The sequence below is a fragment of the Myxocyprinus asiaticus genome, chromosome 28 (assembly GCF_019703515.2).
Source record: "Myxocyprinus asiaticus isolate MX2 ecotype Aquarium Trade chromosome 28, UBuf_Myxa_2, whole genome shotgun sequence".
Classification (NCBI taxonomy): Eukaryota; Metazoa; Chordata; class Actinopteri; order Cypriniformes; family Catostomidae; genus Myxocyprinus; species Myxocyprinus asiaticus.
In genome coordinates, this window is record NC_059371.1 from 40,984,140 (window position 1) to 40,998,873 (window position 14,734).

General features: G+C 38.0%; 1 protein-coding gene across 1 annotated transcript in view; it reads left to right on the top strand.

Moving 5' to 3' along the window:
* Positions 1–12,639, top strand: part of LOC127418571 (zinc finger protein 773-like) — a 32,035-nt gene extending 19,396 nt beyond the window's left edge. Inside the window, exons 5-6 of the mRNA XM_051659184.1 lie at positions 3,055–3,769; positions 10,347–12,639. Coding sequence (XP_051515144.1) covers positions 3,055–3,769; positions 10,347–11,191 — 1,560 coding nt within the window. The 3' untranslated portion in view covers positions 11,192–12,639. The remainder of the gene's footprint in view (positions 1–3,054; positions 3,770–10,346) is intronic.
* Positions 12,640–14,734: the final 2,095 nt, after the last annotated feature.

A 14,734-nucleotide genomic window follows, 5' to 3' on the forward strand; every position in this document is an offset into this window, starting at 1 on the left:
CACTCTTGGACTTTCCAGCATGACAGTGATCCTCCAGTGGTTACAGCAGAGAAAGGTGAAGGTTCTGGAGTGGCCATCACAGTCTCCTGACCTTAATATCATCGAGCCACTCTGGGGAGATCTCAAACGTGCGGTTCATGCAAGACGACCAAAGACTTTTCATGACCTGGAGGCATTTTGCAAAGACGAATGGGCAGCTATACCACCTGCAAGAATTTGGGGCCTCATAGACAATTATTACAAAAGATTGCACACTGTCATTGATGCTAAAGGGGGCAATACACAGTATTAAGAACTAAGGGTATGCAGACTTTTGAACGGGTCATTTCATTTTTTTCTTTGTTGCCATGTTTTGTTTTATGATTGTGTCATTCTGTTATAACCTACAGTTGAATATGAATCCCATAAGAAATAAAAGAAATGTGTTTTGCCTGCTCATTCATGTTTTATTTAAAAATGGTACATATATTACCAATTCTCCAAGAGTATGCAAACTTTTGAGCACAACTGTACTATCACATATCTGGTTATAAAGACGATGTCATGCACTTTGTGCTCACTGCTGCTTTTTTGTTATCATAGTTAGAAATGTCAAAACTGTCTTTTACATCATTTTATGTATTTATATGTGCATCAAGATCTATGTACATGTTGTTTTTCTGTTTTGGCATTTTAATGACCTTAAAACAAGATTTTTGTCTCAGAATGTCGCATTGTTTTGTGAAGGACGCTAAAATATTCAGTTTCAGAAATCTGAGTATATCATGTTTAATTTCTGATTGGCTGATTGGAAATGAGTTCAGTGAAGGCGATAATATATTGTATAGCCTGTTATAATAGATGATAATATTCCTGCTTTCAGGAAAATGAAACCAAACACAAAGAACACATTTATATTTATACCATCTCAGAAACAAGTTTTTTTTTTTTTTTTTAACAGAGCTGCTCTTGTGTTTAATCATATAATTAGGGGTTCAAGCCTGTAGGGCTGAAACCCTATTGTATTTGTAAGGATTATTATTATTATTATTTATTTCCTTTTTTCTCTCCTGTAAAACTGATCGTACAGACCAAACCGTAAGGCCTAGAGACTTGAAACTTTCAGGGATGGTAGTACTCCGGATGGCTAGCCATGCACATGGAATCGGCCCATAGGTGGCGCTATAGTGAAAATAAATAAAAAAACATATTTTTAGCCAAAACTGTTGAACCGTAAGGACTCGAAACAAAATGATTTTTTCCAGTGATTCCTTGCATCATGCCGATGAGTTTTACCCCCTGGCAAATATTTTGCTCCGCCCTTTTCGTTTTCCCGCTATTTTAGATTGTTAGAAAAAATTCAAAACGAACTAGTCCTAGGCTGTTCGCCCAATCAGAACCAGTGCAGAAAGATTCAGCAGAGTCCCACTATACAAAGTTTGAATGGTTGATTCATCATCGCAACGGTACGCCAAACATACGTTGCGCACAACCACTTTTACGAAAACGGTTATAACTCTTGAATGGAAAGAGATATTGTCATCAAATTTGGTAGACATATGTATTGGGTCATTCTAAGGACACATAAATAATTGTGTGTCTCTACCTCTTTGTTGCGCTATATTAATTAAAATCTAAAATGGCTGTAACTATGGAACCGTTTGGTCCGATCAACTTAAAATTTTGCATGCAGTGTCTTTGTCCAAGGTGCCATCAAGGTCAATGTGGAGAGTCGCATATCTTGAAAAACATGGCCACCATTGATCTATAGGCATTCAGCAGCTTTTGTATAGGGTTAAATAAGGTCGATTGGAATGAAACCTGGTAGGCCTATTTGTCTCTTGGACCAAGAGGTCTGTGCAAAATGTAAAAAAAAATTGCCGCTATCACATTTTACATGCGTGTAAATCGTTTTATATACCGCAGTGTTTCACAAAGAAACACGTTATTCATACCATATTATAGATCTCCTCATTCTGAACAACTTTGCCTCAAGAACCATTGGTGTGAAACAAACCGTTCATTAAATATTTGAGATTATTTTAAAAAAACAACTTTTTCAAACTAGTCCTAGACTGTTTGCCCGATGGAAACCAAACCAGTGCAGAAATATTCCCTGGAGTTCCACTATGAATAATTATCAAAAATTTTTTGGAACTTCTCATGCACCGTTGCAACAATACACCAAAGCATACTGAGTGGGTATAGCCACTTTTTTTTTTTTTCTCCCCAATTTGGAATGCCCAATTCCCAATGCACTCTTAAGTCCTCGTGATGGCATGGTGACTCCCCTCAATCCGGGTGGCAGAAGACGAATCTCAGTTGCCTCCGCGTCTGAGACCGTCAATCCACGCATCTTATCATGAGGCTTGTTGAGCGCGTTACCGTGGAGACATAGCGCATGTGGAGGCTTCACGCTATTCTCCGCGGCATCCACACACAACTCACCATACGCCCCACCGAGAGCGAGAACCACACATTATAGTGACCACGAGGAGGTTACCCCATGTGACTCTACTCACCCTAGCAACCAGGCCAATTTGGTTGCTTAGGAGACCTGGCTGGAGTCACTCGGCACGCCCTGGATTCTAACTTGCGACTCCAGGGGTGGTAGTCAGCGTCAATACTCGCTGAGCTACTCAGGCCCCCGTGGCCACTTTTTCTTAAGTCAAAACTCTTTAACAGAATGAGATATCAACACCCAATTTAAAACACTTATGTAGGAGGTCAGTCTAAGGACACATGAAAAAAAATCCCACCTTTTTGGTTGCACTGTGACAGTCAGGAATGTAAAAAATATACCATATCTTTGTGCAAAATTAAGCAACTTTATCATAGTTTTAGGTGCTAACAGATTGTCTAATTAATACTTCATCTGTTACATATGTTAATCGCTGCTTGCAGCTATATACATTTTTTGAGTTTGATAAGTGTCCGTCCGTTATAATGATGTTTTTGTGTTCAGATGTTCATCATGAGAGAGCAGGTGGATGTGATCTGCTGTAAATCAGTAGGAACTGATCTGTCCATGCTGGATATTAATGATTTCAGATGTGATTGTGTTGTGTTTGTCAGGAGCTGGAAAAGGTTTCCTGTCAATCTTCAGTGTGTGTGACTGATGGGACCTCCACAGAATGTCAGGATTCAGTGTGGAGCGGCAGAGATCAGTCCACACCACAGCGGCTGCTGGACAAACTCTCTGAACAGAGATCCAGAGACACACAGGACTCACAGCTCACTTTACTCTGTTCTACTGATGCTCAGGAGAGTGTGTGTGACAGTAATCAGGGTGATCAAACCTCCACAGAGTCTCTGACTTCTGTCTGTAACACTGGAGAACAGCAGATGCTGCAGACACCAGTGAAGATTGAAGTGAAGCAGGAGGAGATAAAAGAAGAAAACATAGCAGAGGAACAACAGAGTGATGAAGATGATGATGAACAGCAGATGCTGCAGACACCAGTGAAGATTGAAGTGAAGCTGGAGGAGATAAAAGAAGAGGAGCACAGTGATGAAGATGATGATGAACAGCAGATGCTGCAGACACCAGTGAAGATTGAAGTGAAGCTGGTGGAGATAAAAGAAGAAAACACAGCAGAGGAACAACGGAGTGATAAAGATGATGATGAGACATCAACAGAGGATCAACAGAGTGATGAAGATGATGATGAACAGCAGATGCTGCAGACACCAGTGAAGATTGAAGTGAAGCAAGAGGAGATAAAAGAAGAAAACACAGCAGAGGAACAACAGAGTGATGATGATGATGATGATGGTTTTGTTCCGTCAGGTATGTTTCTTTGTTTTGTTTTTTATCTTTTCATTTTCATGATAATCGACTGTCATGTCAGAATCTGCTACCAGATTATTTTGTCACTCAATAGTCACACTAAAAAGTTCCCGCTGTTTTATTCTCATTTTTGGAATACTGCTCAGTAGGGATAGTTCACCCAAAAATGAAAATTCTCTCAGCATTTACTCACCCTCATGATATCCCAGTTGTGTATGACTTACTTTCTTCACCAGGACAAATTTTAAGAAAAACAGGAAATATCTCTGCTCAGTAGGTCCTTAAAATGCAAGTGGACGGTGATCAGACCTTTTGAAGCTCCAAAAATCACAGACAGTTAGCATAAACGTCATCCATATGACTCCATCGGTTAAATTAATGTCTTAAAAAGCGAAACAATTGCTTTTTGTGCGGAAAAAGATCCATATTTAAGTAGTTCTTAACTATAACTTAGCTTCCGGACAGCAGCGGTATACACATTCACGAGAGGGCAGAGTTCATGCGGTCTCTTGTGTGAAGTATTCGCGTTGGCATTTTACAGAACGTAATCTCATGTTTTTCTCTCAGTTGAGACATCCAGGATGAGCGCACAAATGCACCATTGGAAATAAACAGATAAATATAGATCTAAACAAAAACCACTGAAGTTTCTGTACAGCATTCCGCCTACTTGGTTGTAAACAGCGCTGCTCTTCCTGGTGTGTAACACGTGCGTCAGTTCTCGCGATTATGTCACATTCATATATCGCTGCTAACCGTAAGCGATGATTTAAATCTTTTTGCGCACTGAAAGCAATCGTTTCACTTTAGAAAGGCATTCGTTTAACCAGTGGAGTCATATGAATGACATTTATGCTGACTCTCTGTGATTTTTGGAGCTTCAAAAGGTCTGATCACCAACCACTTGCATTTTAAAGACCTACTGAGCCAAGATATTTTTCTTCAAATGTGTTCTGCTGAAGAAAGAAAGTCATACACATCTGGGATGGCATGAGGGTGAGTAAATGATGAAAGAATGTTCATTTTTGGGTGAACTATCCCTTTAAAAAAGGTATAACTTTTTATTTTTCCAAAGTTTGCTTTGATTGCCCTGTGACAAAAAAATGATCACACTCTTACTGTATGAAGTGATCATCCCTCTGCCCTGTTCCCCTCAAAGTCTTTTACCTTCCACTGTGAGTTTTTTACACCTTTTTAGTACAAAGGTGTAATAAAACATTTTGAACTTTGAAAATTCAGTTTATGATCATCCTACAGCATGGCCATCATCGTTTTCCCTTTTGAAGTGTCCTGTGAAGACATCATTTATGGCATTTCGCAGTAAATATCTTCATGCCAAAAACAAAGAATGATGAAGAAAACATGATAATCGATCTGACTGTTCAGACTGAAATGTATTATAAAAAATCAGATTTTAATGTGGTTTGGATCAGGCATGTAAAAATGGGATTTTTTTTGTTTTTGCCCTGTTCAAACAACAAAAACCTAAACACACTTGAGTCGAGGAGGCCAAAAAATCCGACTTTTTTATGCCAGTGTGAACATAGTCTAATCAACCAAATGGGAAAATCTATCGCCCGATGGTGATATCAGGGTTCACACAAGGTCCTTGAAGTTCTTAAAGTTCTTAAATTGAGCTTAAAATAAATATATTTGAAGGAATAGTTTACCAAAAAAGGAAAATTCCCTCCTCATTTACTCACCTTCATGCCATCCCAGATGTGTATGACTTTCTTTCCTCAGTAGAACACAAAGATTTTTTTTTTGGAGAATATTTCAGCTCTGTAGGTCCATAAAAATTCAAGTGAATGGTGATCAGCCTCAAAAAGGAGATAAAGTCATCATAAAAGTAATCCATATGACTCCAGTGATTTGGTCAATGTCTTCTGAACCACTCAAATTTGTTTTGGTTGAGAACAGACCAAAATATAACTCCTTTTTCACTGTACATCTTGCCATTGCAGCCTCTAGGCACAATCATTATTTCAAGCTTGATTACACTTCCTAGTACTTGACGCATGCATAGAGCGCTATAGGAAGTGTAATCGTGTTCTCCAAGGAGATTTATAGTGAAAAAGGAATTCAATTTTGGTCTGTTCTCACCCAAAATCAACTGTATCACTTCAGAAGACATTGATTTAACCATTGGTGTTTGATGGATTATGTTATTCCTATTGTTGTATCCAAGAATTGTTAGGTAGAAGTAAGAAGACACATCACAAAACAGTATTTGTATTTATTGAGCTTCACAGACAGAATGCCAGAGTGCGAGAAGAGAACTGAGTTTCGAAGTTTTTATGTCTGTGCATGTGCGTCATGTGTGGCTTGCATCTGTGAGTGTGTGTGTATTTAATCAATGTCTTTGAGGGCCTTGGAGGTTTCTACTTCTGGTTATCAAGTGGTGTCTCATGCAAGCAAACCCCACATACCAACCCCTCCCTGGCCATCTTCACAGACAGCACACAGAAAGGAAAATACAACAGTGGAAAACTACAGTCTAAGCACAGTTATGCACAGATCTACATAGAAAAATGGTAAATAAGAAAATAGCATATACTTGATTTTCCCCCTCTTGATTATGAATATTATCACCAATATCTCTCATTCAAGGGAATCAAAGGTGTAGAACTACCACTAGTAGAAAGAGCCTTTGATATGGCACAACATGTCAATTTATAAGTGATTAACATGGCAACACATATCAGGAACAGTGGTGCCAACACCTGCGCCAGTACTCTGAACACTGAACCAAACATGTTTGTTAACCAATTCTCAATGGTTTTGGCCCAATCGGTTGCAGGCGGTGGGTTTGGCACCATGTCCCTCATATGTTTGATCAGATTTGTCAGGTTAGAAGAATAGTCAGGAATGTAGAAACAACATGATGTACTGACTATATTACATACTATTCCTTTTGCAGTGAATATGTCAAGAACCCATTTCTCCTAAGCTGGAACAATAATGAAAACTCTTGAACCTCGAAGAGTATGACCACTCTTTGGTATTCGTAAATAGTTTATGACCAATGACTATAAGGTGACCTGTTTTTGAGTGTACTTTTGGCCACACAAAATATTTAGTCCATAAATTTAATTCCCACAGATGCCCCTGTCCTGTATTCTGAACCACCTTTGAGCAGCCCAAGGCTACTATGCATGAATCAGTTGGCAGCCTTGCAAGCAGGGTTGCGTCCTGTGAATCTTCCACAAAGCCCGGGCCAGTGAATGCCACCCAACCATTTTGTTATAAGTTATTCCCATTTATAATAAGTAATTCCTATTTATAAGTCAGGCAACACCCATGATTTATTTATTTTATTTTTTCAAATTGCAGACCTGTGTCATTGCTACCCTAATTTTCTAAAATACTTGAGAAATTATATGTTGCGAAGCTAGATACATTTTTTAGAATAATATAAAATCTTAAGTGATGGACAGAATGGATTTCGAATTAAGCATTCAACTGAAATGGCACTAATGGAATCAGTAGAAGAAATAGTTATTGCAATTGATAATAAGGACTATATGATCTAAAGAAAGCATTTGATACCATAAATCATGAATTATTACTAAAGAAATTATATAAATACAGTTTTAGAGGTATTGCTGATTCCTGGTTAAGTTATTTGCAGATTAGGTTCCAATATGTTAGTTTAAATAATACTGGAACACAGTTAATGCATATAAAATGTGGAGTGCCGCAGGGATCAGTTTTAGGTCCAAAACTATTTATTTAGTATATGAATGACCATGGGATGTTATCGAAGTTGCTTAAAGGTATTTTGTTTGCAGATGACACAAGTTTATTTTATTCTGATGAGAATTTAGATAGGGTATTAAAGATTGGGGAACAATAATTTAAAAAGGTTTTTAAAAAACAATGGTCTTATATAAACAAATTGTCCTTAAATCTTGAAAAAACAAAATACATGATATTTAGTAATAAAAAGATCAATAGAGATGGACAAGTAATAATTGAAAAAATTTGATGTCACAAGTTCCACAAATTCTAAACAGGCCGTTTAAACAGCCTGGTTTTAATGAATGCACTTTTTCTATTAAGGAGGAAGTTTTCAATTTTGAAACTTACAGTATAGTTTTAATAGTACAATGACCTCTTATATGTCAAAAGTTCAAGAAAAATTTTATTCGATTCTGAATATTTAAAAGCATTTATAGTATTCTTTAAATATTTCCCCTAATGTGTTTTAAGCAAGAAAAGAAAGACAAACAACTTTTTGTTTACTATACTAAAAGTAACTTAACTTATATGTACATTTTGGTTACTTGGTATTCAACATAGTGCAATGTGCCAATATATTAGAGCTGAGCATAATAGGGCTGTCAGTTTGGCAGAGAAATGAAATTAGGATTCTAAATAAATTTTGAATTTTAAAATCAGCTTTTTTTTAAATTGACGTTGTTTTCTTAGTCCACAAGAGGGCGCGGTGCATTGTATACATAAACCGTACAGCACCTTTTTATAGGATTGCAAAAAACATTCCTAGCTGTTAAAAAAGAGCATTCGATTTCCAACTAATGTGCATAAAATACACAAATAAATGCTTTTAGTCTGTCCATATTCTAAAAAGTCAAAAGTAAAACGAGGGGGGAAAACGCTTCAATAGACACTTCACATGGTGTTGCACATGCACTGGTGGTACAGTATACTACCCCAGACTCAAGCTTCATAATAACATCCAAGGCCGTAGCTAGAGGTGTGGAAGGTGGTAATGATTCTAGGGGCCCACAGGTCCAGGGGGGCCCCACAACAAATTCTAAACTGTATTTTTTAATAGGAAAGGGACCCAAAGCAATATACAGTCAGGGGCGCCAGATCCAATCTACGGCGCTGATAACATCGATATACCACATTTTTTTTTTTTATATATTAAGATTTTGTTGGGTAACAATATTCCCAGATAGTAGTGGTATTCAGCTGAACTTGTTGGTGCAGCGGCTCAGACTATGAGCCCAGGACATAGGCTGATCAAACAGATGGAACACAACAGATTGGAACAGAATGCGATGATCTCGAGACACACATTTCCAAGTTAAACTAATTTACTTCTAAAAAAAACTCATTGCTTGATCTGAGAAACGCTGATAAAAGTGCAAGACACAACGGCCAAAAATCACCACCTGCTGTAAGGGGCTGTACACACCAAACGCTTTTGCAACCATCCATTTGTTTTTCTATGCAAACAAGCACTACATTTTACATTTATGCATTTGGCAGATACTTTTATCCAAAGTGACTTACAGTGCCCTTATTGCAGGACAATACCCCTGGAGTTAAGTGCCTTGCTCAAGGACACAATGGTGGTGGCTGTGGGGATCGAACCAACAACCTTCTACTTACCAGCTCAGTGCTTTAGTCCACTATGCCAGACAAATGTCTTTGTTTCACTTTGTTTTTATTTATTCAGAGTCTCGAGGAGGAGCGTTGTTTTTTAGATGCTGTGTCTAGCTAAAAAGAACTTTAAAAAGCATCGTAAGACACCTGCTTTTTGTAAAACTGTATTTGGTGCGCTGTGTCTAGCCTTTTTTAGCGTAAGAATGGATTGATCTGTCTGATCTGATTGAGAAGTCATCGTTAGTGCTCGGCACACATCCAGAATTTGAATGCACAGTTTTTGCATTCAAATGTGCGACAAATATTCACATTTTAATTTGACAGCACTAAAGCATAACTAGAAAAGTATTCCATATTCCACATTTCACTATAAAAAGTCTGTACTTTTTAAGATTTTATTAATTTGCATGACTTTTCCAGGCCTGGAAAATTACAATTTTAAATTTCCATGCATTCCATATATTTTCAGGTTTTCTGTGACCATGGGGACCCTGAATCAGTAAACATATTCAAATATTTCAACATTAAAATAACATTATCTGCCGGTCTACGTTCAGCAGTTTAAATCAATTATTGACCAATACTAACAATTCTCGATTCAAAAATAAAATTTCAGGATGAACGCGTCTGAAGCGGCAGGATTAGTAATCGATGCATCGAGAAAACAAGTGAATCGTCACATCCCTAGCTAGGTGACTAAAAAAATACACTGCATAGTAAATGTTCAGATTTCACTTGCCAGTGATTGAGTTGTGTAGTGGCGAAGATGTTCATTGCTGAGATCCAACTACATTTTGTCGCATGAACGCCCATTTCCTGTAATGTGTGTCTATTAAAGTTAAGATCCATGCTGGTCTGTTTTAATTTTATTTCTGTTCTTTACAGGCAGTTGTTGATCAAAAAGTAAAAAGAAATATTAATTCTAATCACACATAGCATGGATGTGATGAAGAATCTTTGCAACTCTTCTCTCAAAACATATCAGACACTTGCTGCTGGTTTTCATAAAGAGACAGTACCGTTGTAATGCTTGTTATACAAAGTAATTTAAACTCAGTGTAAATACTGGTAAATTGTACAAATAATTTAGAACAGTGAAAGGTCATATCATTAATATACAGTATATTCATTTTTCTGCCATTATATTAGGGTTCAGCTTGATTTCTTTTTACATTTTGTTCCTGTTGAATTGATTTTTTTCAGTTTACTGTGTTCATTGCAGAGCTGATGAAAGTGAAAGAGGAAAGTCAAGAGCTGAATGAAGTGGAGGAGAAACATCATGATTTCACAACTGGAGAAACATTTTTGAGTGGCTCAAAGACTGAAACTAATTTCTCACTAAAAAAGCCTCAAAGAAGAGCAGCCAAAAATACTTTCACCTGCTCTCAGTGTGGAAAATGTTTCACATATAAAAGTGAACTTAATGTACACATAAGAGTTCATACTGGAGAGAAGCCTTACACATGCCATCAGTGTGGAAAGAGTTTCACATGTGCTGCTGGTCTCTCATATCATCTCCGCTGTCACTCTGGAGAAAGACCATTTGAATGTGATAAGTGTGATAAAACATTTGTTGGGAAATCGTGCCTAAAACGACATCTGAAAGTGCACACAAATGAGAAGCCTTACAAGTGTTCTTCTTGTGGAAAGAGTTTTGCATGCCTGCCTTATTTGAAAGGGCACCAGAAAATACACACCGGTTTGGGGACTCATAAGTGCTTTGAATGTGGGAAGACCTTTACTACAGCTAACAACTTGAAACAACACCAAAGAATTCATACTGGAGAAAAACCTTACAAGTGCTCACACTGTGAGAAGAGTTTCACTTGGTCAGAACACCTGAAAAAACATGAGAGAATCCATACTGGAGAAAAACCTTACAGGTGCTCACACTGTGGAAAGAGTTTCACTCAGTTAGAAAATCTGAAAACACACGAGAGAATTCATACTGGAGAGAAACCTTACCACTGTTCTTCTTGTGGGAGGAGTTTCATATATTCAAGCCATTTACAGAGACATGTAAAAAAGAATTGCTCCAGCAGACACAGAGAGCAAGAATCATCTTAAGGTCCAACAATATCAGGTAAATAGTTTGAAATTCAGATATAATTTGATTTACACATTGCAGTCAAATGCGGCAGTTGAAGTGAACGTTAACTCAGTGATCTATCCAATCGTGCTCATACTCCTATTGTTTCCATTAACTTAAATCATTGTTTCTTAATGGAATAGGTCACCCAAAAAAATGAAAATTATCTTATCATTTACTCTCCCTCATACCATCCCAGATGTATAGGACTTTCTTTCTTCTGCTGAACACAAATTAAGATTTTTAGAAGAATATTTCAGCTCTGAAGGTCTATACAATACAAGTGAATGGAGACCAAAACTTTGAAGCTTCATAAAGCACAAAGTCATCATAAAAGTAATCCATGAGACTCCAGTGTTTTAAACAATGTCTTATGAAGCAATCCAGTCGGTTTTGGGTGGTAACAGATAAAAATGTAACTCCTTCTTCACTATAAACCTTGACATCGGCCGTCTCTAGGCATGATCATGATTTCAAGCTTGATTATACTTCCTAGTGCTTGAAGCATGCACATTTACATTTATTCATTTAGCAGATGCTTTTATCCAAAGCGACTTACAAATAAGGAGTACAATAGATGTGATTCATCCTGAAAATTGCTTAGAGAAGCACAAGTAGAGAGGAAGGAGAGAGAAAGTGTTGAACAGTAATGAGGTTTTTAGGGGTTTTTTTAGCTGAAAAGAAAGAAGACAGTTTTCGCATTAGTTGGATTGGCTCAAGTGCTCGCAAAAGAGATGCATCTTTAGATGTTTCTTCAAGGTGGCTAGAGAATCAGCTGCTCGGGTGGGGTTTAGAAGGTCGTTCCACCAGCGAGGGATGGATGATGTGAAGGTCCGGTTAGTTTAAATGATTTTGATTTTGTGAGATGCTGAGATGGTACCATGAGGCGCTGCTCACCCGCTGATCTTAAGCTTCTGGAGGGCACATAGACTTGTAGATAGGGAGGTGCAGAATGCACAGAGCACTAGGAAGTTTAATCAAGCTTGAAATCATGACTGCTCTCCTGTGACCACTTGTGATTGAATTCAAGGGGAGGGTCTCTGAATTTCATGAGAAATAACATCTCTGTGGGATAAGCTGATGTGCTGTCATGTGCTGCACATGTGGCGAAACGTTTCAGTTTTATGTATGAGCCCAGAATGTGTTATGTGGACGAGTTTAAATTTGTTCTTCATCAGTGCTTAAAGTGAGCTGGTACACCGTATTGGAGATGATGCGAAAATTACACAGTACTGGCAGCTCTTATAAGGTGCCAGTATGGTGTCCTTTACCTGCGAATCCCTCCCCTTCATTTTAAATACAATAAGATAAATAATACAATTCTTTGTTCAACCTGGATTATTTCTACTGTATATCAACTTGTCTTTCCTGCTGTATTTACATTATGCCTGATGTCACAATTAAAGCCTATCCTTCATAATATAAAGATGTGTCTAGTGTTTAATTTGTATTGGCTAACAATAGTATGTACATGTAACGTATACATTTTTGTTTTACTGTAATATTAATTTCATATCATCATTATAGTTATACAGCCTAGTGGAATAAATGTAACATTGGCCTTTGTGTACTTCTAGCCTAATTGTTTTTGACTCAAATAGGTTAAATGTTTAGTTGACACAAAAAATTGCTGCGGACAAGTCAAAAGATTTAGGCATTTTTATGGGCTTCACATTTTCTGAATACATGAGCAAAAAAAAAATCAAGTGTCAATATTATCCCTGCTCTTTCCTACTAATTTGTAGAAACGTAATGCAACCTAACCAAATAAAACCAATTAGAACTAATAAAAAGCACTAGATATTTGGCTTATGAAGGGTCTCATGGTCTTAATCATTGATCAGCATAGATTAGCATTAGGTAGCCTGTTTGGACTAAATGTCTCATTATGCGCAGATTATATTTTGTTAAACTTGTTTTTTTTTTTGTTTTTTTTGTTTTTTAAATAAAGTATATTGGGATAAAACAAAAGGGAGCACACACTCATTGCTCTTTACAGGGTTCCCACTGTCATGAAAAACATCAGGGAATATTCAAATATTATAAGTCGATAATAAATATAGTTTTTCTCTAAATATTTCAGTAGCTTTAAATTGCTTGCGTAGAGTAGCCCACAACTTGCCAATCCATAACGATGTCTTATTTATCACTGAATCGTTCTTTTGAGTCAGTTTAGAATGAGGAAAATACATGGAAATGCATAGGTCAGAAAGGTTGGGAACCCTGACTTTAATTGTAATAAACCATCTGAAACAGAATGTGTTTACGAACTAAGTCTGGAATAAAAATAAACTGCACAAATTATTTTAATTTATGCATATAAATTAATTATTTAATTTATATGCATCATATCTAATTAACCAAGCAGTGACTCTGAAACAATGGAGAAATTAACTTTTACCTCTAATATTTTGCTTGTGTATGTCTCTTTCATTATTGCCATGAGGGAGGAAATTAACTGGGACATCACTTACCGATCCAGTTTCAGATTAAAAGCGTGTAAACGCACGTATTCACGAGACTGTGCGTGGGTATGATGGCACTTCCACCAGCAGTGTGTTTGACACCACTGATGTAGAGTGCAGCACGAACAGTAGATGGGGCTGTTTGGTGGCAGCTATCGGTGGTGGATCGCAGTTCATTGTGCTCTGGAAGCACCAGATTCAGCAAGCCCATAAATGTGACTGTACTCTAGAAACAAGCCCAAAAAACTCTGGTGGACACAGTGGACAGCAGCGAGTCCTCTGGCTCCTGGCAGATGGAACCGCTCCTCCCCTTCTTCAGTAGATGGCAGCGGATCCTCCAGCTTTCGGTGGCTGGCAGCAACCCCTCCGTCCCCAGGCAGACGGCCGCGGCTGCTCCTTCGGCGGATGGCAGCAGCAAGGACTCCGCAACAGCATCTCTCCTCCCTCCCGGGTTTCAGCACCACTGTAATGGGTTCAGGATAGGCAAAGAGGAGGCGGGAACTGGCTGAACAGTCAACATAAAGGTTTAATGTAAAACTCAACTTAAAATAAAACATAAGGACACACATACAGCACGGCTGCGTGCGTCTCTCTCTCTTGAACTGGCATCTCCAGCTCTCCTTTATCTCGCTCTCCCGCTGATCACCTAATTCAGCGCCCACCGTGCATCTTCACGGCCCGGCCCGGCCACGCCCTCCTTCTCGTCACATGCTGGCTAATACTAAATGTACATTTTCTATAATTGTTATTCATGTCAGCACTAACAATGTCTGACTTTGCCATTCGGAGATCACTAAAGATAATGTTAAAGAGGTGTGTGAACTTGCAATGTCAAACACTGTAATATGCTCTGGCCCCCTCCCTGCTCATCATGGTGACAATGTTTAAAGTAGATTAGTGTCACTAAATGGCTGGATGTCTGAGTGGTATCTGGAGAATAGCATAGGATTTATAGAACAATTGGAAGAGTTTTTGAGGTAGACCTGACCTGCTAAAGAGAGATGGCTCCATCCCTCCAGGGAAGGTGACACTCTCCACTCTAGTAATTTGGTTTAT